Genomic DNA, 25324 nt, shown 5'->3' on the forward strand with positions numbered 1-25324 from the left:
GATGATATTACCTGGCTGTATGTTTTGTGGTCCCAATCGGTGGCCTTTGCACACCTGCAGTAATTCACATGGTTCATTTACGACTGGACACACAACAGGGTGATTAAGAGAAGATTATGGTTATTGTGAATTTGTGATGATAACACACCCCACATATCTGTGTGCAAACACATAAACGCACGCACGCACGCACGCACGCACGACACACACACACACACACACACGACACACACACACACACACACACACACACACACACACACACACACACACACACACACACACACACACACACACACACACACACACACACACACACACACACACACACACACACACACACACACACACACACACACACAGAACCTTGAACCTTGAACACACGTGTTTGCTTTCATGCATGACCTTAAATGAATACTAATGTTTTTTCTTTTCTTCCTTCAGGAGAACAGAGACAGTCGCAGACAGAGAGACACACACAGGCCCACACAGCCGGCCACTGCCAGCCACACCCTCTCCACTGCGTGTGAGTGGAATCCTGGGGGCATGAAACAGCCTGACTCAGGTGCACCTCGTCGTCATCATCACGCGAGAAAAAAATAAAAAAGCATGGAGGAGGGAGCTCTGCTTTTTGATCAACAGCTGTCGGCACACCTAGGGGCCCGGCAGCAGGACCTGAAAAACCAGCTGCTTGGAATTATTACACTCATAGAGGGGAGGTGCCGTGGAGAGCGTGGAGCCCATCCTACTTTTCCTCCTCCTCCTCCTGCTCCCCCTCCTCTTCCTCAACACACATGCTCTGATTCCCAGAGAAACCAGACACACATCTCTCCGCTTTTGTTGTGATTTGTTTTTCTTTTTGCGTCCGTGTCTCTGTGTATTTTCTCACTGCACTCGTGGAAGTGTCCACTGTCACTGTCACTGCAACAGCAACAGGATTGTCTTCTTTGCACTCATTTGGGAACGCAAACAAAGAAAAAACAAGCAAAGGAAAAAAAAACAGCCTCCTCCTTTCTTCTCCCCCACCCGGCCCAGAAGCGGGTTTGTCTGTCAGCTCCGTCTGCCCCTTGTACAGTACAGTGGACTACAGTATGCGCCCCTCGGTCGGCTGAGGCAGAGGGGGCCCAGGTGCTGCTCAGGGTCCCACCTGGAGAGGGCTGCGGCTACATCGAGAACGAGACGCTCAAGGTGAGTACTGTACGTGTGATACTGAACTGATCACAAAGAAGAAAATTATGTCAGTTTGTTATTATAGGTATATTTTACAGTAAGTTGATGAGGGTGTTATTCAGTACACTATGGTTGCTCTGTGTGTGTGTCTGTGTGTGTGTGTTAGTTTCATCATAGCACTTCATCAGTTGCTGATGTGCGACAGGAAAATATGACGGCATGTGCAAAATGAATTGTCTGTTATATAGATATGACAGCTTGTGCAAATGCTTCTTCTGCGTTTTTGATTATTGTGGTTTTATATCTTAAATCATTATAAAAAGATAACCTGGTGACACATGTGACACAATATCTACATTAACCCTTTAATTAATATTATATTAAACAAAGCTGGCAAGTTGCAGCCATTAGAGTTTTGGAGAGGGGAGGAGGGGATAGTTTGTTTTGTTTGTTTGGAGCTAAAGGCAGATATATTGTTGTGTGGACCTGTAATAATTGTACAGGTGACCCATTTGACCCTGAATAGGCTCTAGATAATGTGTAACCTGTTCTCCTAGGGTGTAAAGAACAAGCGACCTATAATGTAAATACATACTTATATATTTAACTAGACGTGAGCTGCGACTGGCAGGTTTATGCAGCTTGAAATGACAGAGCATGGTTATCACTTTGAAGTTTTAATGGGACTGGGACCAGTTAAGTAACTCTAATATGGGATATTAACATATATAATTATATATAATAGGGGTTATTAAACCCGTTAGGGTGAATGTGAGTGACTCCCGCCCTTGTTAGAAAGCTACCATTAGGAATGTATGTACAGTATAAGCTGCTAGCACACAAGAGTGAAATCCATCAATCCACCTAATATCAGACTAATGTCCTGCTATTTTCAGAAATGAACCTAGTAAAGTCTCAGAGCCAATGTTCCATTTAGGACTAATTTATTCCAAATATTCCCCTCTCACTAATATGTTATAATATAATTAGTAAGAATTAAATAATAGAAATGGAAATACCTGATCATACAGTTACATACATCATATTAGTTACATAAATTAGAAATGCACAATTTGTACAAATCAAAATAAGCAATATTTTCAATATGTTCAATCTTTGCACTTGATAGACAATTACTGTAATTGACATAGATTGCAGTTAAAGACCTTAACCCATTCTGGGCTGGAACCCCTTTTGGTGGTTTACCCCTTCAGGCCGTGAACCCATTTTGGGGTTCTGTACAGTATGTACAGTATTCAAAAATTGAAAAACTTTGATGCTGCTATATAAATATTTGAAGTTTTTCAGAAAACTTAGGTCAGGATTTAAAAGGCCTTTTTAGAATCGGCCTCAGGCCTAAATGTATGTTAGCCACACACAGAAATAAAGAATACAAATAAATGTTGGCAATAACTATTTTCTTTTGTCTATCTATAAATTCACTGTTAACTTTTTTTCTTTCTACAAGAACACATCTCTCTAGAAATTCACTGTTGAACAAACACAGCTTGTCATGTTATTCAACACATACATATTACATACTGCACAATATATAATATGAACACTATTCCCAATCCCAACTACTACTGCATTACTAAAGAAGTAGAGAAGATTCATGCAAATGTAGTGACATTGATTCACAAATGAATCAATGTCACTACTGTACATGACTGCAGAGAATATATTGTCCAAAGTTGTATGCTTACAACAACTTGAAACCAGAAATAACTTTGTCAGGATGTGACACTTAGATACTGTCTAACTATATATTTTGTCAAATTCAAACTTGACCACTAAGTTCGTTTAATACATGAAGCTATGAATGCCTCCACGACAAGTGTACTGTATACAGTAAATCAGCTTCATTGTGTTTGTGACTCTACTACACAGGGCTGCTGTGTCTGTATATTTGTAACTTTACCTCTCTGCAACTCTCTATAAATACCCTTTTGTTATGTCTTTGGAAACTGAGCGAACAATGCACTGTGAGTTGAGAAGCTATTGTGCAAGGACACCCTTTTCAAAAGTTCCTTTTACATCTTACAACTTACCCTAACGGGTACGTATTTGTCCAAAACAGCATACTGTTTGCAAGATACTATCTAAAAATTTAAAATATGGGAATGTAAATGAGGACCGACATCATGTCTGTCCAAATTGACATGCAGGTAGCTAATCCAGCCGATCAGTCAGTCTCATGTGGTAATTAGACAATTTCTAGAAATTGCTATGTGTGGTTCACTGTTTTCCCCATTGCAAGTTGTGGGTTGCAGCTGTCCAGACTCAAGGAATCTGCAAGGAAAAATCAATGACATACAGTACAATGTTTCCAATTTGTTGCGCCCATACAGTAAGCTTCAGAGCGGACATCCCCGACCCCACTATTCATTTCAATGGAAGTTGCTGAGTGGTGTTTGAAGGACCCGGAAGAACACTCTACTTCATAATTTTTTATTTGGACACCAATATTTGGTGTCCAAAATGTGGAAGTGCTAACGAGCACTCCGTGTTAAAAAAACACCCAGCTGTGCGGGGTTTACCTGTGCTATATGCACGGGCAAAAACCGCCTGCCTGCAGTTCCAGCTTTGCCCAGTAGAGTTTGGCGGCTTCAACATTGGCCATGCAGCCGCTCTATTGGCAGAAGTACAAATAGAGGTGTGTTTTCAACCTGGGGCGGGCCAATAAGTACCACAGACGAAAAACAGTCTAAGTCCAAATTTCAGACTGACCCCTCCACGAAAAGGCCTCGTTGTCCTGAACCCTTATCTATCATTTATATATTATGGATCAATAGTGTGGACTTAGACTGTTATTCGTCTGTGGTACTCACTGTGAGGATATTGCAAGTAGGCCTGAAATATGAAATGAAATATCATAAAGCTGATTGATGGTCATTATCACAATCATGACTCATGAGGTCATGTGTTAATGTGGTAAAGACAGGTAAAAACAAAACAAAAAAACAAAATAAGAATGTGTTTCTCCAACACAGTGAAAGTTTCACATTGGTGGCGCTGCTATTGGGTAATTGCAATTGGTAACGGTAGTGTTCACAAAACATTTGACGCTGATCGATGTAGTAGTCTCCAAGATTATTTCACGCACACGCACACACGCGCACACGCGCACACACGCACACACACACACACACACACACACACACACACACACACACACACACACACACACACACACACACACACACACACACACACACACGTGAGGAAGTTTCAGGTTCATATCTGAATGCACTCCTGAGAACTGAATCACACAGGCAGGTTAACCATCATGGAAAGAGTTAATGTGAGAGGGATGGAAATAGTGTGAACAGTAAAGGTCGTCTATGACCTGTTGATGACGACCTCTCTCTCTCTCTCTCTGCATTTTCTTGTTAACCTCTGGACAGGCTCTGATTGACTGCTTAAATATTGACTCTGAACCACATTTGACGAAGGTCATGCTTTGCATGTGTTTATGAATGTGTGAGTAAGAGACAACGCATGTATGACCTGCTATACTGTCTGTCTGTCTGTACGTGCGTGCGTACATGCATGTTTCTGCACGTAATACATGTATAGAGGAAGAAAGTCTAGCCATATAACAATTTTGTCTGGCTTTTTTCCCCCTCATATACTGTAAGAAAGAGGAACCAAATTGTTCTGTGCAGAGACTCTGTTCTCTAGGCCAATAAAATGATGTGTTTGCTGAGGAAGGAAGAGAGGATATTGAATCTGCACTGGAGCTGAATAGCTGTGGTTTGTGGAAGAGCACACAAACCATTATCATAGCAAAGGGAGAGCTTGCAGATAGGGAAAAGGGAAGTAATAAGCAAAAGACAAATAAATTAAATCTTTCTGATTTCTTTGACTCCAAAATATGAAGGCGATTTCATTTCAACACTCAAAGATGACCCTAATTGAAATTCAGCCAGTTATAGACGAGGCCATATAAAATTACCTGTAGGCTAATCTTATTTATTTGGGTTTTCAGGAAGATGCTTAATTGGTTGGTTTTATAATTGTTATTAGTATTATTAGATTATTTCGTCTCGTATCACTTCCTAGCTTGGAGATTACATGAAGTAGGCTATTGTATTATTGTAGTATTATGTATTATGTAGAATTGTAAAAAGAAAAAAAAGAAAAAAAAGAAAATAGTTTATATGAATGAAACATGAAGAAATTAGACATATTTCAATGTCTAATTTCAATGTCTAATCAATGTAATGCTGGTTACATTGATTGATTGATTGAAGAATTTATTAACAGTTTGCAGAATTACAGTACATTTCAAGCACAAACTCAATACAAAGGCTGTTAACATTGCCTCTTCAACATCAATAGTACATACACTGGTGTGTGTCTTTCTGGCCCTGTACAGCTTGCGATGAATTATCTACTTATCAAGAAGCTGTCACCTCTGCAAATAGCAAAGATGATATATTATGTCATTACTAATCTCTATGGCCTAATAGTCAACACAGGCTTGACTAGGTTGTGTAATATTTGCTGTCCAAAAAGGGATCACAGTAACATCTGTGGGAGTGTGGACTCCCTAAGTCCCTAAGTGTATTTTCTATTATGCTATATTTATTACTTCATCAAAATGTGAATGTGTCTTTGTTGCTTATTGTATGATAAATTATGTTTTTGACATGTGTGTACACATTTGAAGATGTATTGTTCAATTTGTGATGAGTAACCAATGAGGACTGTTTTCCATTTGTCACATCATATAATCATGTCCAGTACGTCAGAGCCCATGTAATCTCTACGTCATTTATTGACTGTCTGTTCACTGGCGTCAGTTGGGTTTCATGAGTGAATCGTGGTAGATCATAAACAGCTGAACATGGCACAGATGGAAATGTGCATGAACTTGCCAATGTGTCTGCTTAGGTTCAAACGTTAATTACAATTAAAGTCCATAAGACAGAAAACCTCTCACTGCTTCTCTCAGGAAGGGACCACACGGTACTTCGGTAGACTCGATGCGACTGGGCGGAGAATTTGGGATTCTTGCATATTTAATTTGCTGCGGTTTGCCTTCACACTGTCAACCGCAGCAATTGGAAACGCAGCAGGGGGGACCTTTATCAATGTGTTCCATTCATAAACGAGCCTACACAGTGAAATCTATGGTGATAAAATTATACTTATAACGTGCATGTGTCGTGCCGTCTGGGACTGGACCCCCCTCTCTCTCTCTCCGCACGCAGCCACGCACTGTTCTTTTGGGCATGGAGGCACAGCAGCGCTGAGCGCACTGATATAACAGACAACAGCGCAAAATGTTTACAAGTTCCCACACAGTGACAGCACTCCATGTTTATGGCACGCACAGACAGACAGACAGACAGACAGACAGACAGACAGACAGAATATTCTGTAGGCTATAATACACTGCAGTGTTTTTATGTGTTTCCTTAAGCAATTGATTAATGTACTCGTCCTCATTTCGATCAGGGCTTCAGTCTCCTCATTCGACCACGTCTATCCACGGTAACGCGACATCTTTGCGGAGTTTGCGCTGCGTAAAATATGCCTTCTCCCTCTCCAACTGTGTTCAGCTCCTCACCCGCCACATTGTTTGCTTCATTTCCTTTATTTACTGCGGATTGCATTCACACCTGCACCGAATCGTAATCAAGTGCGATTGGAAGCGAAGCGAAACCCCCGTTTTTGCTCGGAGTAGAATGCGGTTCTTTGATATGCATTAGGATTCGAATGAGCCTTCACACCTGCCAAACGAAGTGCACTTTCTGACAATGCGCAGCAGGATTCGTTTTAAACGCAGCAAAGCTTTCTGGTGTGAATGTCACCTAACTGACCACTAAAGTGGTCCGGGCGCATGCCACATATGTATAGGCTTTGGCCCGACAGCACGTCGCGTGTTCGAGTCCCGTTCATGACGACCTTTGCTGCATGTCTCTCCCCTTCTCTCTCTCCCTCTTTCCTGTCTTCACTTGATACTATCAAGAAAGAAAGAAAGAAAGAAAGAAAGAAAGAAAGAAAGAAAGAAAGAAAGAAAGACAAGGACACTAGATGAATATTGCGAACCACTGCTGTATGGACAAATTGCTCATCCTCTATATTTATCCTCATTTCAAAAGCTGAACTCAAACATCCTAGGTCTTTGCTTAAACATTCCTGGCACCAGATCAAGTTATTTCATCCAGGAGTCAACCTGGAAGAGAAATCTAGACGTATCACCTCCCTGTGAACTTTAACGAGAGTCAGCAGGGAGTACCTGGAAGCACTGATCTGAAGCCACTTGCTATTTAGTCTGTTTTTGTAGTTGGAGATGAAATCTGATTGGTTGGTCCTAGTTGTAGAAGTAGTAGAAGATTCAAAGTTTCTCAAATGGATGGAAGTTGTACTCTTATTTCTTGTATATGCTGAGCCAAGATGTAAAGTAATAAAATACAGTGTTAAATTCCAGCATTACAATTCCATGGCAAATTGGCAATGGCAAGTAGATTTCGAGATGTTGGACAGACAGACAGACAGACAGACAGACAGACAGACAGACAGACAGACAGACAGACAGACAATGCCATTAAAACAATCATGTTTAATTCAAGTGAGCTCTAATATACATGTTATGTCTGTGGCTCTGTGATGTAATGAATCTGTAAAGTTGCTGATCCACTCATGATAACTGTCTCATTCAAATTTTGTGTCCAGCTGGAAAAGTGCCTTACTTGTTGAATCAAGTTTACATTTATGGTACGGTGCCACCTGAATGAATGTAGATAGTAGAGTAACTTAAGTGAACAGATCTCCCAATACAATGCGGCCCCCTCTCACAGCTACAGTAGCTAACAGTCAAGTTCCAACAGATTGCACGCGTGCGTGCATGCGTGCGTGTGTGTGTGAGTGAGTGAGTGAGCGAGCAAGCATGCGTGTGTGTGTGCACGTGAGTGTGTGCGTGCATGCAGACTGTGCACACGCGCAACAATATGCAACTGTACAGAGGCTCTTCCTTGTTCCAGGGTTTTCCGCTATTCATAGCTGATGCAAATTTTGTTCTCGTTTAAAGCACCTGCTCTCAGGCCTGAACAGAGAAATGACTTGGCCCCTGAAAAACTGCTGTGAATGGGCCCTCCCCAAGCCATCTTATCTCACATCAACGCATGTGAATGGGCCCTCCCCAAGCCATCTTATCTCACATCAACGCATGCGCTCTTTCTCTACTACAAGAGCAGATTACTGCAAACTGAGAGAGACGTACTCATGATGCACGCTATTGGCATTCAGTCACACTCAAACATTATTGAGCTTTACCTGGCTCATTGTGTGGAATGCATAATATACAGTACGTGAGTACAGTAGTACAGTACGTCAATTTATATAAACATGAGCAAAATATGGGTCCATGGTTTTCAACCAATTAAGCCCTATATACTTTGTCATATTAATAACGTAAATAGCAGATCTACAAGCTCACAACGCTCTCTTGTCACATTGTAAATCGGTTAATTTAGCTATTTCTGACAAATGTTAAATAATTTTAAATAAAAAACAATATTGCCAAAAATAGGGATGCCAATATTAATGTTGATAATGGCACACAGAAGGTGGAATAGATTTTTTCATTGAGCTAAAATGGGCAACTGAGCTCAAGTGGGCAGCAGCAGCTCAAGTGATTGAATAGCCGCTTTGGAATCAGAAGGTGTCCTGGTTCGACCCCCGGCTCTCGCTGAGTTAGTGTTGAAGCGTCTTTGAGGACTACAAGTCACACCTCCACGCAGCCTTCCCCTCTCCACAATAAGCAGTGCACCAAAGCATTATGGGCATTGTAGGAATTCAGCAATCCAGTCAAACACACATAAACTAGTCAAACACACATAATTCATTATTTTTCTGGCCATAGGGTGCAAATTTCAAATTGTGCTACTGTTATCTAATACAAATACTAACATTGAGTGACTGCAGTTTCTTCCAGCGGTGAAATGTCCCTTTAAGAGTGCTTGTTATGACCCTAGGGACGTGTAGTTCCTTGTGTGTTGCAAGGTAATTAATAAGAAGGTACGGTCATACAGAAAGACATTTTGTGTTGCACGTAGCTTGAACACACCCCTCTGAACACACCCCTAGTGTCTGATTGGCTGTCAGACACTATGTCCTGGGCAGCTGGCGTAGCCGTCTGGGTACCTTGGCTGGTAATCTAGTCTGGCAGTGTGCCGCGGGTTCGACTCCCGATCCCGACGGCCTTTACGTGTCACCCCCCCCCCCCCATCTCTCTCCTCCAATTTCCTGTCAGCCTACTTTCATCTATCCCTCTATCAATAAAAAGAGAAAAAAGGCAAATAAGAGATATAAAAAAGAAATTACCCATGTTTCAAACTTTACATTATATAACTGCATTTTTGGATTTGAAATTGTTGGTTGGCTGTGTTTGGAGACTGGGAAGGAAGGAGTCAATTTGTTGACCCCTAGGCCGAATAATAACATTGAGTTGAGACCTCTTTTGTATAACTCTTCAAAATAAAATGCATGGAACACAGAACAATGAGTTCTTAACAGCCTCACTTCACTTTCTCACTTCTGTTTGCTTAGAAAGAGTATTCAATAATAAAAGTGTATGGGTTGTTGGTGCATGCAGTGTGTGTGTGTGTGTGTGTGTGGGTGCAAATAGTATTCTGCTTTTACTTATATACCTTCAGTATGATTTTACAGAACATGTTACTTACACAGGATTTATCAGTTAAAAATACATCATCACAGTCGGACTTTAATCTTGTATGTCCAAAACTGTTGCTTTTCAGGAAATGGAAAGAACATGTGTTCCAATCGATCAATGTAGTTATTTAGTCACCAGTCCTTGATAATAGTTTTCATTGGTGAATTAAACACTTTCAACCTGGCATTCGTGTTTAATCTGTGGTCTCATTATAGGGCAAACTTTATTTATTGTGAAAATATATCTACAAGCTTTTAGACAGGCTATTTTCGCAACTGCACATTTGCACATAGTAGTAAATGACAACTGGCATTCATTTATGAAAGAACTGGCTTCTGCAATGATATTTAGCATACCAAAATGTTGGGCTAATTTCATGCCTATTGCTGTCTTCCTTGGGCTCAGCTAAGTCAGCTTGTGGCAATGTATGTGATGATGTGTTTTTTTTGCAACACCCATCAGGAATACACAGATGGTACTGGATACAATCCACTTTTACATGTATTCTGTTTTCTTGGGTACAAATCAGCAATTTGTTTGTTTGGCCGCCGCCAGTAAACAAGTGTCATCCAAACCCTCTGAAGTGTTTCTGGGTTATCACCAGGCCAAGTCAAGCCAAAAGACAGGGGAAGTATCCCTTACACTACAGGGTGTGCTCTGACCTGTGTTTTGTTTGGATTCGTTCCTAAACAGTAATAGATAAAGGCCTATTGTCAGTGATGGATGGTCTCTGTTGGAGTCATTAATCACCACACCATAGATTCAATCTATAAGAATGTTCCTGTCAGGTGCAATGAATGCGCAGATATACCGGCTGAGGCTTCTGCATACAGAATACAATTAGGAGTATGTGCATATTGCCTGACTATTCACATTGTGGAGGGGAGAAATATACTGTGAAATCAGATGAGCATCCTAGAACTTTGCCTGGAGTCCTTTGTGGATGTCCTGGCCCAAGACATCACAAAATATTGATTAGAATGTCATGTTAACAATGAACAAGGTATTGTTCATCTCGCCGCACTATACCATCTTGATTCAAAATTAATAATTCTACAATAGACTAGACAGACTAATAATAATAATAATAATAATAATAATAGACCAATAATACCATTTAACAGATGCACTGAGGGTGCAAAGTGCAAACCCTACCCTGCAAATAGTTAACGTATCCAGCTCTACTGTACATCTCTAGATTGTGACCTTGACCGTTGACCTTTTTGTCCCAAAATATATCATCTCTTTGGGGCCGCCTACTGATCATTCCTCGAAGTTCAGGAAAATCTGCCCATATGTTTTGTAATTATCTAGCTAACAAGCAAACAAACAGACAGGACCAATTACAATGCGTGTCAGGGTAATTATAGTATTAAAAGGGGATGAAGGGCACTCTCCTCAATAGCATTGTGTCATCAAGTCAGTAAGGCAGAGAATTAGATTAGAATAGAGAAGAGACATAAGTGAGGGCCTCAGGGAGATTTGATATAATCCAGAACGGGTAAACGTTATTACAAAAGCAGAAGGGTCAAAGCCACTAACTCATGTCTGAGCAGAAATTCCTTGCTTTTAAATGTGTACATATGTATTATTAGGAGGGGTCAGCCCTACGGTATGTTCCCTAAGTTTATTTGGGGTTGAGGAACATACACTGTAGGGTTTAGAAAACAGATACGCTTTCCATTAGAACATTTTAAATTGCCAATATCCTGTTGGGAAAGTTGAAATGACTGGTGGATTCTAAATCTAATTTAAAGAAAACATTTCTAGTAGTAATAACAGAGAGAAAAAAAGAGGGGAACTTTTGTCAATGATGGTGTCTGGTTATGAGTTTACTTCATGCCGAATACCACTAACAATCATTTACTCTTTACAACCATGTCATCTGTACTTATCTATAACATTGCAACATTGTGTTCGGTTGTAGCTGTTCCTTGGAGACATGAATACAGGCCATCAATCTGTCTGATGATAGCACTTCTAGGAAGAAACTCAATTCATTATGCTCTATGATGAATGAGTGCATGTTAGTAGATATGTTAATAGAGAGTTGTGTTAAATCAAGTCTACTGTATGTTAGACACTCATATGAGATTCTCTTTTTACGGAGTGGCTCTACAGACTTATCAGAGGTCGGTCTGGCTGTGTCTGTGTGGCAGGAACTTGCAAACTGATCAGCGTCCAATTTTCTCTTGCGCACTTGCCAGTAGGCCACAGAAGTAACTCCTCAATTTATTTTCACATGTTTTATATATTTCGAAATATTGAATAAAAATGAATCATAATGGAAGACAGTAGGGCTCTGATCAGGCTGAAAGCTTGCCCAAAGACGACTGATAGTGGATGCATGATGTCACAGACTGGCCTCGTGAAGTCCGAAATCCACTTTGGAGTCATATCGTTCCTATGTGGATCCAGACATCTATGATTTTATTTTTTAATGCACCGGTTCATGTAAGACACACAAGTGGATGCTTACTCTGCTTAAGAAAATGTGTTAATTTAACTCTGAGTGTACATGTAATTGTAAATGTAACCAAATTGTTGCTTGAATTCCATTTACTGTACATTATTTTGTACACTCAAATGGATAAATTAACTCTGAGAACTTGACTGTGTAATAGGCAGAAGGTATACGCCTAGGCTACCGTCGGTTCTTTCCACTTTATTTGCCTTGTGTAGCTATAATGGCCATTATCTCAACCATTATAATGCTTTGGTAAACATTGTTGAAATATCCTCATTCCTTTGTTTCTTGGACAATATTCACTGTGCCACCCAGCTTCTGCATGATTATTGTTCTCAGCCTTTTCTTTACTCTACAGTATACTGTGCATTCTTTTCTTTCCCCAAAGATTGTGTAAGAGTTAGCCCGGTGAAAGTGTTGCACAAACTCTTCTCATGTTTGTTTAACTGTTTCACACCTGATACCTAGAGCACAGTGTTGCAGGGTAACGCATTACATAAGTAACATTATTACGTAAGTAACATATTACATAATGACATTTCTTAAATGAGCAGCATTTGCGTTACATTGACAAATTGGGTAATATTATTACAGTTACAATGTCAACTATGCCAACTATGGAATGTCAGAACAGGTTCTGACATTCCATATGTTGATCCCTTACCCATCCATCCTTCCTCTTCAATGTCTCGCTTTTGACTGATACCTGTCCATTCAAACTCTAGACGGGCCTGCCCCAAAGTTATTAGTGCAGCTGCGCCCGGCAACAGGCGAAAACTAGAGTTATCAACAGGCCCGAATATTAAGGCCCGGCCCTCATCAAACCTTGTAAACTCAAGAGAATGTCTCCGCTACCACCCTTATATCTCCATATATGGAGCTGACGTGTTCTGACATTTCATATATTGATCTGACCTCATCAAACCCTGTACACTCAAGACATGCTCCTTATATGGCCAGTACAGAATTCATTCCATGTTGATCTGACCCCCCCCATGCCAAAGCGCCAGCGCTCACCCAGGTTTAGTATGTTACTGCGTTCATGTCTGTGTGCTGCTGTGTTGAACAGGCTGTGAAAACAAAATCTCCTTCTGGGACAATAAAGTCAAATCTAATCTAATCCTTACATTGTATTTTGTGTTTTGTCTTCCCTGTCCAGGTTGTTGAAAATGCAAACTTCAACTGTCTCACCAGTGACCAACTTCATCACAAATACAACCAGCACGACCAAATCTAAAGATCAAATACTCATTCAGAGTATGTATAACTAGTAACTACGGTAGACTATATTTGTGTGTGTGTGTGTGTGTGTGTGTGTGTGTGTGTGTGTGTGTGTGTGTGTGTGTGTGTGTGTGTGTATTTGTTCACTGTCTATGCATGAGCATTTCTGCTTGTTTAAGTGTATTTGACTTATTGTTGTATTATTTCTTTGTCTTTGTTGACCAACAACATGGACATTTCTGAAACATAACAGAGCGATACTAGCTACCGTTACAGTGTCCCTCATGGAAGTTGAAATTAATAGCACATTTTGACTGTAGTTAAGATAAGCAACCCAAGTACGTCAGGAGGTTTAATCAGATGGACTGCAAGGGAGTGGCAACAATACCATTTAGAGCGTAAATACTGTCTGTACAATCTGTACCGCTGTAACAGCCATATTGGGTTAAAGTGGTTACACAGATTTTGATGCTATAATTAACTCATTTTGCTGGGGACCCCACTGAGAACCACTGCTGTTTAGCATGCCTGTGAATAGTCTCCAAAAGCTACTAGTCACTATGACAAGTTCAAAAACTGTCACCATGTGAATGAGATGGGATATGAATAAATATCTATATAGCACCAGTGGGGAAATAACTAGTAAGCTCTCCTCAACGAAAACAATACTTGGTCGTCTAACGGCCATAGGAATTTCTTGACTAATCGATTAGTACAATTGAGTTTGCAGTATACTGTACCATGATCTGTATCATGCAGAGACCAGCTATTTCAAGTTGGTAATGTTGATTTAACAATGGCTATTGTACACTGGTATATTTAAAGGGCTATATTCTAAACCCTCCAGAAACTGCAAAAAACAGCAACATTTTGCATACTTGGCATTTCTAATTTTTCCACATATTTCGTCTCGCAATTTCGCTGCATAAAATCCACTTAAAATCCTGCATATTTCATCGCAAAATCAAAGATTTTAGTCTGCATAATCAAGGATTTTGCCCGCATTTTTCTAGATGGTCTATATATCTAGAGTTTACAAGAGGTATGCAACGATTATTATTAATAATATATATAAAAAGAACATCTAATCAGCTAACAAAGTCTTTGTCGAATAAGATCAAAAAGACCAATTAATCGATTACGAGGGCACAGCCCTAGAAATAACACTGAAGAAAATATTATGTGTGTCTATCTGCTTTTCACAGGTTCTGGGGCTATGATTGCTGTCATCGTCATAGGGATCGTCATAATAATCACTATTCTGCTCATCATATTAAAAACTTACAACAGGTACGGCAGCATTCTGTCAACACAGACAATGAATGGCCTTGTTTCCATAGCTCTCATTAAACTACTGTACACATTAAACATGATGCTATTTTTATACAATCCAAAGTGAATTAATCGCTTTCTCCTGTCACTTCAGCTGTTGCTATTTCTACTGTGATAAATGAGTTCACTTATGTTCATCATGGTCTATGTTAGTTACTTTTTAGCTAACTTTTCACACATCGTTGGTAATACAGTAATGGTAGGCCTACTGTATACAGCATTACACTTTACAATTACTCTTAACAATGACAAAATCTCTCTCACCGACAACAGGCGGACCCATGCATCTAGATTATTGGGGGCCAGTATGGGCTCCAAAGCACGTCAGAAGAAGATGTCATCATGGACTGTCCAGAGCAGCATACCAATGGGCAACATTGGCATCAGCTCTGTGTCGGGCAGCTTAACCAACCCATCCTTTGAGAATGGCTTCCACCTCCCCAGAGTGGACCTGAACAGCATAGAAACAAATAACATAGAGCAAAACAGCACGGCCAGTGGATCTACAGTGGTCACGATACATGGTGCTCCGTTATTAGACAACACATAGCAACAAGACTAGAGATATTGCTCCCATGATATATGGATAGTACATAACCTGGAATCAACTATGTGTTTCTTTCACCTGAAGTCACCTGTTACTGTGAGGATGTTGAGAGCATCCTAACAACGGTTGACTGGCTCCTGTGGTAACAGAACCCATATAATCAGTGTCAATCTCAATCAACTGAGCCACCGCTGGTTACCACAAGAATACCAAGAGACCTTATGGATGTACAGTACAGTACACAAGTATGAACAAAATGTTGCAATGCAATCAGTGGCCATACAAGATGGATGCAGGATACAAAACGTACTTACTTACGCCTGACACGCCTACTGGGGTATAGGCCGTCGACAAGGGACCTCCAGAGTTCTTGGTCACTGGCATTCTCTATCTGCGACCAGGATACAAAACAAATGAGTTAAAATGAACACTTTTTTGGTGAATCCCCTAATTATTATTATTATTACAGTCAGTGTTCAGCGCAAGAGAGACCTTCATCCCTCACTGTCTGTGCTTTTTGCAGCTATTCCGACACTACTCGGTGACTGGAAAGGACCAAGGAGATTATATTTTAGAATGGTTATGTTCTATTGGCCGCACTTGGTTAGTTGATTGAATGAGTGTGTAGGACACTGCATGGAATTGCAAGAACATAAACTTCTGTGAAAGCCAACAAGGATATGAAACAAGATGTTGAATTGTATCCATTTAATTGGTTGCACTGTGTAGTTGTAAAAAGTTACAACTTTTTACACTACTGGTTTTGCCACTTAGAATTAATGAGAGGGTTTATTTATGAACCTAGGTCTAGCATATAATTACAATGTGCAGATTAAAGAGACCACAGCGATTTTGTGAAAAGTTTATATTGTTTTGAACTCTATCACTGTGCTGACATTAATCCTTATAGTTAGTCTGACACGAATGGATTTTGCACTTTATTTTTCTTGTTCCATTGTTTTAATTATTATGTTCTTTCAATGAAATGAAAATAAATGTTGATATTTCTAAACATGTCTATTACTTACTTTGTTGAGTGCACTGCATGGGCGACTGTACTGTGATAAATTGTAGGCGCCCATTTGTTGAAACAAACAAGGATGTATTGCGCCCTCAACTGGTATACTCCATTCCTACAATTTATTAAATGACAAAGGGGCTGCATTCAAGATGGCACATCATGTCATCTTTTATAGTTTAAATTTGTCGATATATATATTTTTTTAACCATTAACTGTTAATAGACTCGGGTCTAGGGCCAAATTCCTCACAAAAATAATTGATGTATAGTAGTTTCTGCTGGCAGCTGGCCGATAATGTGACGTCCTAATCAAGAACATTTTGTTAGACTTGAATGCAACTTCGCGTGCACGTTACACAGCGATGGTTTCTGTTGGTAAGTAGCAAGCTTATAATTGCTGCTGTGTAGTGTATTTGACATTTGTTGTGTTTTTCATAGGACCGTCGCTGCGTTTTCACAATTGAAATACATTTATTTTTAAAATGAAGCAATTCGCATATTTATTCATACATATTCTTTAGCTTACTTCATGCGGGAAAGGGGAAAATATATCGCGGAGCTTTCTTGGTTTGTTTACGGAAGTAGATTGAGATACATGTTACCCTCCTCTCGCTACAACATTAACAGATGATAATATCTGTAAAGTTACTTATACACATACATAACTTTTAGACAAGCCACAAATCGTGTCCGTTCTGAATCTGATCTGTCACCGACGTGTACCTTCCGTGGCTGTCGTGTGTTTCAGTGGAGGTGTTGTGTCTGGTGCTGGTTGCTGTGCTGTGGGGCTGCACCAATCCTTTCCTCAAGAGAGGAACTGAGGGGGTCGAGAATGTGAAAAGAACCAATATGGTTTCACAGCTACTGGCTGAAGTCAAGTTTCTTTTTCTCAATCTGAAGGTAATCTAAAGCCATTATGGACATATACATTTGGAATAGAAATTGATTAATTGAATAGAAGTTCTATTCCAAATAGAAATCAATTAGAAATTGACAGAAAACATTGTTACATGTATGTTACACACACACACACACACACACACACACACACACACACACACACACACACACACACACACACACACCATGGTCAGTTGTTTCATGATGACATGTACAGTATATTAATGGTTACTTATTGCTTCATTTGTCCAGTACCTGGTCCCATTTCTGTTGAACCAAAGTGGCTCATTGGTGTACTATTTAACCCTTGCTACCACAGGTGAGATGACATCTTCCTTCAAGGCATAATTATCTAAGGGCACGGTCACATCGCACTTTTATTCTACCTATGAGGGTGGATTCTGCCAATAGATTTCAATAGGAATGGAGCAGTTTGCTTCCATTTGCGGATTTCTAAAAAAACAAAACACTCCATTCCTATTGTAGAATAAAAGTGTGTGACCGTGCCCTAATGCTGCAGATTTTGCAGTCTATTAATCATATATTACACAATCATACAATTTTAAGTTTCTAACACATCTCTCTTAACTCCATTCTTTCAGATTTATCCCTAGCTGTTCCTGTGACCAACTCACTCACCTTCCTCTTCACTCTACTCACTGGCAAGCTGCTTGGTGAAGAGTTTGGAGGCAGACGTAAGTTCCCCCTCATGACATGTTCTTTCACGGCCAGGCTGGCTCAGCTCAGGAGTATTGTGAAGAACAGTTAGCAACCTGTAGGAGTGATTCAACAGAAGCTGAAGCGAGTGTCTAAAAGTCAGTAAAGTAAGGAAAAGGAAAAACCTTACCTTAAGCCTCACATGTTCTGCTGCTGCATATTCACCATTCCCATATATTACTATTACAATGTATTCACCACCCTTTGTTACAGATCTCCATTACCTTTAGCACAGCACACATGGTCAGCACCAAACACTGTTTGCTTCGATAGTAGTTGCGTTGTTAATCAGAGTTGGTATTTACCTGTGTATTGAACCAGTTCAATACATTTTAATAGGTAGGTGGTAGGTGCCACTAAGCAGAGGCCCAGGTTTGAATATATGAGTCACAATCTCAGTCTCAGGCACGAGAAATATGCGGACGGTGAACACTGTCAAGAAACTGGAGGGGCATGAGGATGTAGAGGAAAGGGGGAATGGAGCTGAGCAGAACATCTGCTTGGACAAGAGAGGGTTTCTAGCATTTATTGCGATGGTCATAAACTGCAGTGGAAATACAGAGAAAGTCGGAACGAATTAAAATGGTGCTGGATGCAGCCAGGAGGTTGTGGAATGTGTGAGGGCAGCAATGCGCCGAAATGCATCCAGTCTGCCGGAAATCAGGCAGGAGAGAGTGCACAATGCTGAGGAGAGCTCTGCCCTTAAAACAGTTGTAGTCAGAATAGCTCTAGACTGCAAACTCTTTTACAATGTCAAAGAAAAAAATATAAACATATATACGGTACATGAAGCATAAAGAATGTGTGGGTATGTACATGTGGTTAGACAATGGTGCAAAAGAGTGGCAAAGCACCGGCGGTAGGTCCACATGGCAGCAGGTGTACGGTACATGTACAATTTGTAAGTATGATAGAAATTCTGGGACCTAATCATTTTGTTTGGGGTTTTTACTTTTGTATTCTACTACATCTACTACATTACGCTCTCTAATTTCACACCACCACACCACTATTCCTCTCTGTAGGAGCTGTTGGGGGAATGTTCCTCACCATGACTGGCATCACTCTGTGTGTGATCAGCTCCATCAATGGCAAGGATGCCTTAACTCAGCAGCACTCCAACCAGTCCACCAAGCCTGAACTGTAAAATCCTGACTGGGTGTACAAATGGAACCAGAAAGACCCAATAAGGGGTTGAGTTGCTATGAATTCTCCCAGACCTCCTCACTGGATGAGATTGTGGAGAACCAGGAGACTGAAAATGAGGACCGGAATTGAGAATTTACATTCAGTCAGTGGCACCAACGTATGTTGCTGCCACTGTCAACAGGGACGTGCAAGAGGGGCAGGGGCTGAAATCCCATAAGAGGGCACTTTTGGACAAAAATAGCGAAAATAGCAGATCTACAAGCTCACAACGCATTGCTCTGCGACACGTTGAGAGCTTGTAGATCAGCTATTTGCGGGGCGCAACCCAGCACGCTAGTGGAGATGCGGTGTTCTAAACAAATTTGTTTAGAACAACAGAAACGCAAAATACTGTGTTCAAGTTCAGGAGACTCAGGAAAAAAAAAACATTCTCCTGAATGCTGCCTTCCGGTGTGGCATGGAAAGGAGAGGCATTTCTTTCACCACAGTAAATGCTGCATCCGTGGTCTGGAGAGGGCAGTTGTTTTACAGACAGGTAAAAGGGCAGGGGCTGAAGCCCCCTTTGATGTCCAGTGGCGTGCACAGATAGACACTAGGGGGTGCCCTCTGGACAGCAATGTGCCCTTTTTTTTTTTTGTACAGTATGTGGACCATGGTGACATTGATCAATTCTTGATAAAAAAACTTCTAATATATTATTTATGCCCCAAAATCTATAAATCTCACACTATTAACCCATTTTGGGCGGGAACCCCTTTTGGTGTTTTAAACATTGTTATAATTTAGCTATTGAAAGATAGCAGATCTACAACCTCATAGCGCTCATAGTCTGCTATTTTTGAAAAATTGTGAAAATATTTATTTCAGAAAACTGGAGGATTTAGAAGAATCTTTTGAAATTTTGAGGTCAGGCCTGAATGGGTTAAGGCAACTGTCCGGTTCCACACGCTGCACAAGGTGCCCTTTTTTCACTTGCACACCTGCCCCTCTAAATGTCTGTGCACAATTTACAATTTAGGCATTTAGCAGACGCTCTTAATCCAGAGCGACTTACATTTAGCAAGAACAAAAGCATGGGAATACATCACATATATAAAAAGCATTTATCAAGAAACATGCGTAAGCTAAGAACGTAGCTAGAACATATCTATATAATGACACTGTACATATAAACTATACATATATACTATACTATGCTGTACATATATGAAGTGCTATGACTACATACAATGCAATTATTGTGCTGTCTACATAACATGCTATAAGTCTGTATCAAATGCTATCTAAGTCTAAAAAGTGCTGTCTAAGGGGGTAGGGTAAGTGCTATGGGCCATGGTGGAGTCTGAAAAGGTGGGTTTTCAGACTACGGCGGAAGATTGGGAGTGATGCTGCAGTTCTGACTGCAACGGGGAGTGCATTCCACAGCACAACTTGATGTCAATGTGTGCACGTCCCTGTATGTAAAAGTTATTGGTGTGAGAATGATGCCTGAAATGAACTCGGTGTGAGCTCAGCAAAGCCAAGACCTAGGAGCTCATGGGCTAAAACTAAAGGAAACCGAGTTCACACAGGGTTCACTTCAGAGATTTATAGTCCTTGTATAGAATCCCGATTGTTAACTACTGCTATTCATACAAACACTATGGAAACCACATACAAATGAGTTTCGGGTTACACATGGAATCGTACTTCTCCGTTTTAACAGGGCGTTTTTACTGTTGCTGCTGTCTATCACATGTGGTGTGTGTGTGTGTGGGGGGGGGGGGGGGGGGGAGCAAAGGTTATGGCAGAAACATTGGGTCCATTTTGGTTACATCTATCTTGTGTTATCAATATAACAATGAACTTAAGATTTTGTACATTTCTGTGTTCACCTGACATTCCAGCTTAGATATAACTGGAATGAGAACAAAATGTTTTCTAAAGATCCTGAGCGTTAACGGTCGAAAATAACTGGCCTACAAGCTCGACATTCAACAGCATTCAATAATAACAGCATGCTGTTTTATTAACAGTAATAACAGTAATTAATGCTCATTTTTATATTTCAACAGTATCATTGCTGTAATTATTGCCTTCCTCAAAATAGATAATAAATATAAAAAATGCAAGATATATATTTTTGTCATTTTATTGAACAAATATTTAATATTTTAAAAGATACAGTGAAGATGGCACCATTAGTGATAAGACATGTAGCTACATTTCTTTAATAAAAACCTTGGTGAAACAGATTTTGACTTAGTTTGTTCTCAATGGCTCGTTGATCCAAAACAAAATGTTTTTCGTCCAGAATGTCACAAAATATGTGAAGTATTATTCTATACATAATGTTGCATTGATGAAAGTGACAATCAAGGGATTGTCATGGTGGTATAGCTATTCCTGCAAAATGGTGTTTGAGCAAGTTCATATTTTGGACTCTTGTCTACAGTTTTTGAAAAGAAACACAAATTAATTTAAAAGTTATCATTCTGGTCTTTAACATAGTTCAAATAGGACTCGTTTTAATTTCACATTTATTTGGCCCCATATAGGTCAACACACAACAATGGCTTGGCTATTTGGACTTTGTGGCCATAATTGATCAGTTGATGTTTAGTCAAGTGGTTTTCAAAGAGTGGAGGCGCAATTTGAAGGGAAAGAGAGAAAAAAAAGAAAATCATACAATCTTATTTAAATTGAATTCATAAGATTGTTGTACAAGTTGGCAACCTTTTCTGGGCATGTCACCATTGTCAAATTTTAAAAATCTTAAAAAAATAGGTGAGCTTGTGGATCAGCCATTTTTGTTTATACGCCATATCACAGTAGACATTAAGGTTATTGCATCGGCTCATCTTTGATGAATCCTTCTCTCTCCTCAGCCATCAGTCCTCCATGATTGGACTGTTCCATTATATTTGATGGGGGAGGCTGGGGAGAACTCTGTTGGAGTAAACCATTAAACAGGGTAAGGGCAAAGTGAGAGATAAGACAGGACATGGCTTGGTGATGAAGAGAATTTCACTGTACCCCCTTAGAGTTAGATGATTTTAAACTTGGCCTGTCTTCAAACTCCCTTTTTTTCCCATGGATCGATCCGCTGTCTCTGGAACGGTTAGATGAGGAGGAGGATGTCCTTGTATTTGAAGAGGTCAGCTCAGGCGCAGGTACCTTGAATAATACACATGAAAGCAGAGACAGAATTCATTACTGTCTTTATTTGCTCTCAATATAAGCACCTGTACACAGTAAATACAGTGTAAATACAGTGTACAGTGTTCATTTAATTCAGTGGAAGAATCTACCCTGTCAGTAGAAACTTTGACCCACTGTGTATGAATCGTCTGCAGAAGATGCTCAATTCACCTCAGCTCTGGCAAAATTTTCCTCTGTCATTGCAGATGTATCATCATTTTCTGTAGCTGATTGTTGTTCAGTGCCTTCGTGTTTGGATACCTGTAACGTGGATATGAAAAACCAAAAACAGGTTTTCTAAAATAAAACTAAAATAATTGAACATACTATCATCTGCCAGATGAAATATCACACACACACACACACACACACACACACACACACACACACACACACACACACACACACACACACACACTCACTCACTCACTCACTCACTCACTCACTCACTCACTCACTCACTCACTCACTCACTCACTCACTCACTCACTCACTCTCTCTCTCTCTCTCTCTCTCTCACACACACACACACACACACACACACACACACACACACACACACACACACACACACACACACACACACACACACACACACTAATACAAGGAAAAACAGGGAAACATACTGTAGCATGTATATAAGCAAGAGGCATAAACAACAAGAATACGTAACCATTAAAATCTGATAACATTAAAGGCCATAGAGAAAAGGTGAGTTTTAAGAAGGGTTGATGGATTGAACATCTCTAATGTGGGGGGAAGGTTGTTCCATAGCTCTGGGGTAACCTCTTGTTTTGCGGGTTAGATCTGTTGGCACAGTCAATAGTGACTGGTCAGCAGAACTCAGACCTCTGAGTGGGTTGTGGCGCTGTATGAGTTCGGACATATATAGGGAAGCCAGGCCATTAAGGGATGTAAAAGTAAATAAAATAACCTTGAAATCAATCCTTTGTTTGATCGGGAGCCTTAGGACTGGTGTGATGCGGTCAAATTCTTTGGTACCGGTGAGATGGTGATCATTCTCATTGCACACTTCACTCTTCATAATCTCTGCCTGTCTCACCAAAAAGAACATCATGCCATGAACAATTTGTGCATCTACCATACATGATGTTGTTGAACATCAGTAAATAGTTGTAGCCAGTACACAAATGCATGAATACCTGTGATGTTTCACCATCAGTCTCAATTTCATCTCTGCCCGGATCTCTTTTATGAACTGATGTATTGCTGCTGACAGGTGAGCCTGCTGGAGAATTTGCCTTTATGTTTGGCTGCTATCAATGTAAAAAACAACAAACAAATTATATGAGTTTGCCTTGGCAAGAGCACACTATAGTTTTGTCATACAATCTTTGCACCAATCATTCTTATAATCATGATTATTATGGTTTTCCAAAAAATAACATCTTGAAAGGGTATATAACTCCCACACAAATAGTTGTATACATGAATACCTGTGATGTTTCAGTTTGATGTCTCAATTTCATGTCTGCCTGGATGTCTGGATCACTTTTATGGACTGATCTATTGCTGCTACTGCTGCTACTGCTGCTGACAGGTGAGCCTGCTGGAGTACTTGCCTTTCTATTTAGCTGCTATCCACATTAAACACACGCACGTATATACGCACGCACGCACGCACGCACGCACGCACGCACGCACGCACGCACGCACGCACGCACGCACACGCACACACACACACACACACACACACACACACACACACACACACACACACGATTATCATTCTGATAATCATGATTATGGTTATGGAGTTCCAAAAATAACATATTGACAGGGTACATAACTCCCACACTTAAAAATAATGATTATGCCATGTGCACCTGTTCAGTGTTCTGCAGCAGGCCATCCCTTTGAGTTACGTCCTCATCTTCCACTATTTCTGCCACTCTCTTCATATGGAGAGGAAGGAGAAGGAAAGAAAAGTGTCATTTGTATTGAGCTTACATGACATAAAAGTTCAGAGGAGAGATAGTAGTGAGTTTACCTGATCAACAGGGAGTTCTGTCGCTGTGTTCTCATCCTCTTGTATCTCCTCCGCCCCTCGTACCTCCTCTCTCCTCCGCTGGACTTTCCTTCTAAACACGCTTGGCTGGGCTATAATGAACAGTAAGTTACTGCTGCTGCACATGCACTGCACATATATATTGGTCAACACACTGAACATTAACACAAAGACAGAGGATTGTTTACCCTGTCATTCATTACTACACAGATTTTACTGTGTGTATATCTCATGTGAAATAGTGATACAAGATTAAAGAAAAGACAATATACATACAGTACATGCTGTATCTTATGTTGTTGCCCGATCTGGCATGATACAAGTATGGCTTGCGTGTGTTTGTGCATGCATGGGTGTGTTCGGGCCTGGGTCCTAACCTGGTCCGTTGCTGGTTGACAGTCTAGGTTGGTAGTCGTGGTTCTTGCGGACCCTGACAGGCCTGGCGTAGAACACAGAAGTCTCCTCCCCATGACCGGTCCTTCCGGTCCTTCTATGAACAGCCTGTTGTGAGGCCACCTGCGTAGCCTCATCTCCTGTGGACCGCACCCTCCTCCCATCTGACTGTGAAGTTCAAGAATTAAAAGTCACATTCATACGCAGCCAACGTCACAACGATGCCAACAATTGCGTCAAAAAATTACTTATTTTCCAGCAATTACACCCCCCATGAAGCCATGGGTTTTTTTTTTTTGTCGCATTCCTAAGTCAATAATTTGATGACCGGTAACCGGTAGGATACTTGCGGAGTCTCCTGCCGGAGACATTAGCATCTTTCCACCAATTATCAAATTATTGGCTTAATAATGTGACAAAAACAAAAACATCTCCATGAATTCAAGGCTTCATGGGGTGTGTGTAATAGATAGAAAATACGTCAAGAGCACTGCATTTGATCAGAATGTCCG

At 40.5% G+C, this 25324-nt stretch overlaps 3 protein-coding genes across 3 annotated transcripts in view; 2 read left to right on the forward strand and 1 right to left on the reverse strand.

The window, feature by feature from the left end:
- The first annotated feature begins 930 nt into the window (after positions 1-930).
- Positions 931-15659, forward strand: ncmap (non-compact myelin associated protein). Its single transcript, XM_079527376.1, has 4 exons — positions 931-1188; positions 13483-13580; positions 14750-14834; positions 15150-15659. The coding sequence occupies exons 2-4, from the start codon at positions 13493-13495 to the stop codon at positions 15424-15426; spliced, it is 450 nt and encodes a 149-aa protein (XP_079383502.1). The 5' UTR covers positions 931-1188; positions 13483-13492; the 3' UTR covers positions 15427-15659.
- A 959-nt stretch (positions 15660-16618) lies between these two features.
- Positions 16619-20027, forward strand: tmem234 (transmembrane protein 234). The gene is made up of 5 exons (XM_079528224.1): positions 16619-16819; positions 17193-17344; positions 17597-17663; positions 17947-18039; positions 19087-20027. Exons 1-5 carry the CDS (start codon positions 16807-16809, stop codon positions 19206-19208), a joined length of 447 nt encoding a protein of 148 aa, XP_079384350.1. The 5' UTR covers positions 16619-16806; the 3' UTR covers positions 19209-20027.
- Positions 20028-22552: 2525 nt separating this feature from the next.
- dcdc2b (doublecortin domain containing 2B) overlaps positions 22553-25324 on the reverse strand; it is a gene marked incomplete at both ends in the record, with an annotated part of 7118 nt that continues 4346 nt past the window's right edge. The window contains 5 exons of the mRNA XM_079527479.1: positions 22553-22651; positions 23848-23985; positions 24238-24306; positions 24402-24511; positions 24797-24980. Of these exons, the coding sequence (XP_079383605.1) occupies positions 22553-22651; positions 23848-23985; positions 24238-24306; positions 24402-24511; positions 24797-24980 (600 nt within the window). The remainder of the gene's footprint in view (positions 22652-23847; positions 23986-24237; positions 24307-24401; positions 24512-24796; positions 24981-25324) is intronic.

Source organism: Electrona antarctica, assembly GCF_951216825.1.
Source record: "Electrona antarctica genome assembly, chromosome: 18".
Classification (NCBI taxonomy): Eukaryota; Metazoa; Chordata; class Actinopteri; order Myctophiformes; family Myctophidae; genus Electrona; species Electrona antarctica.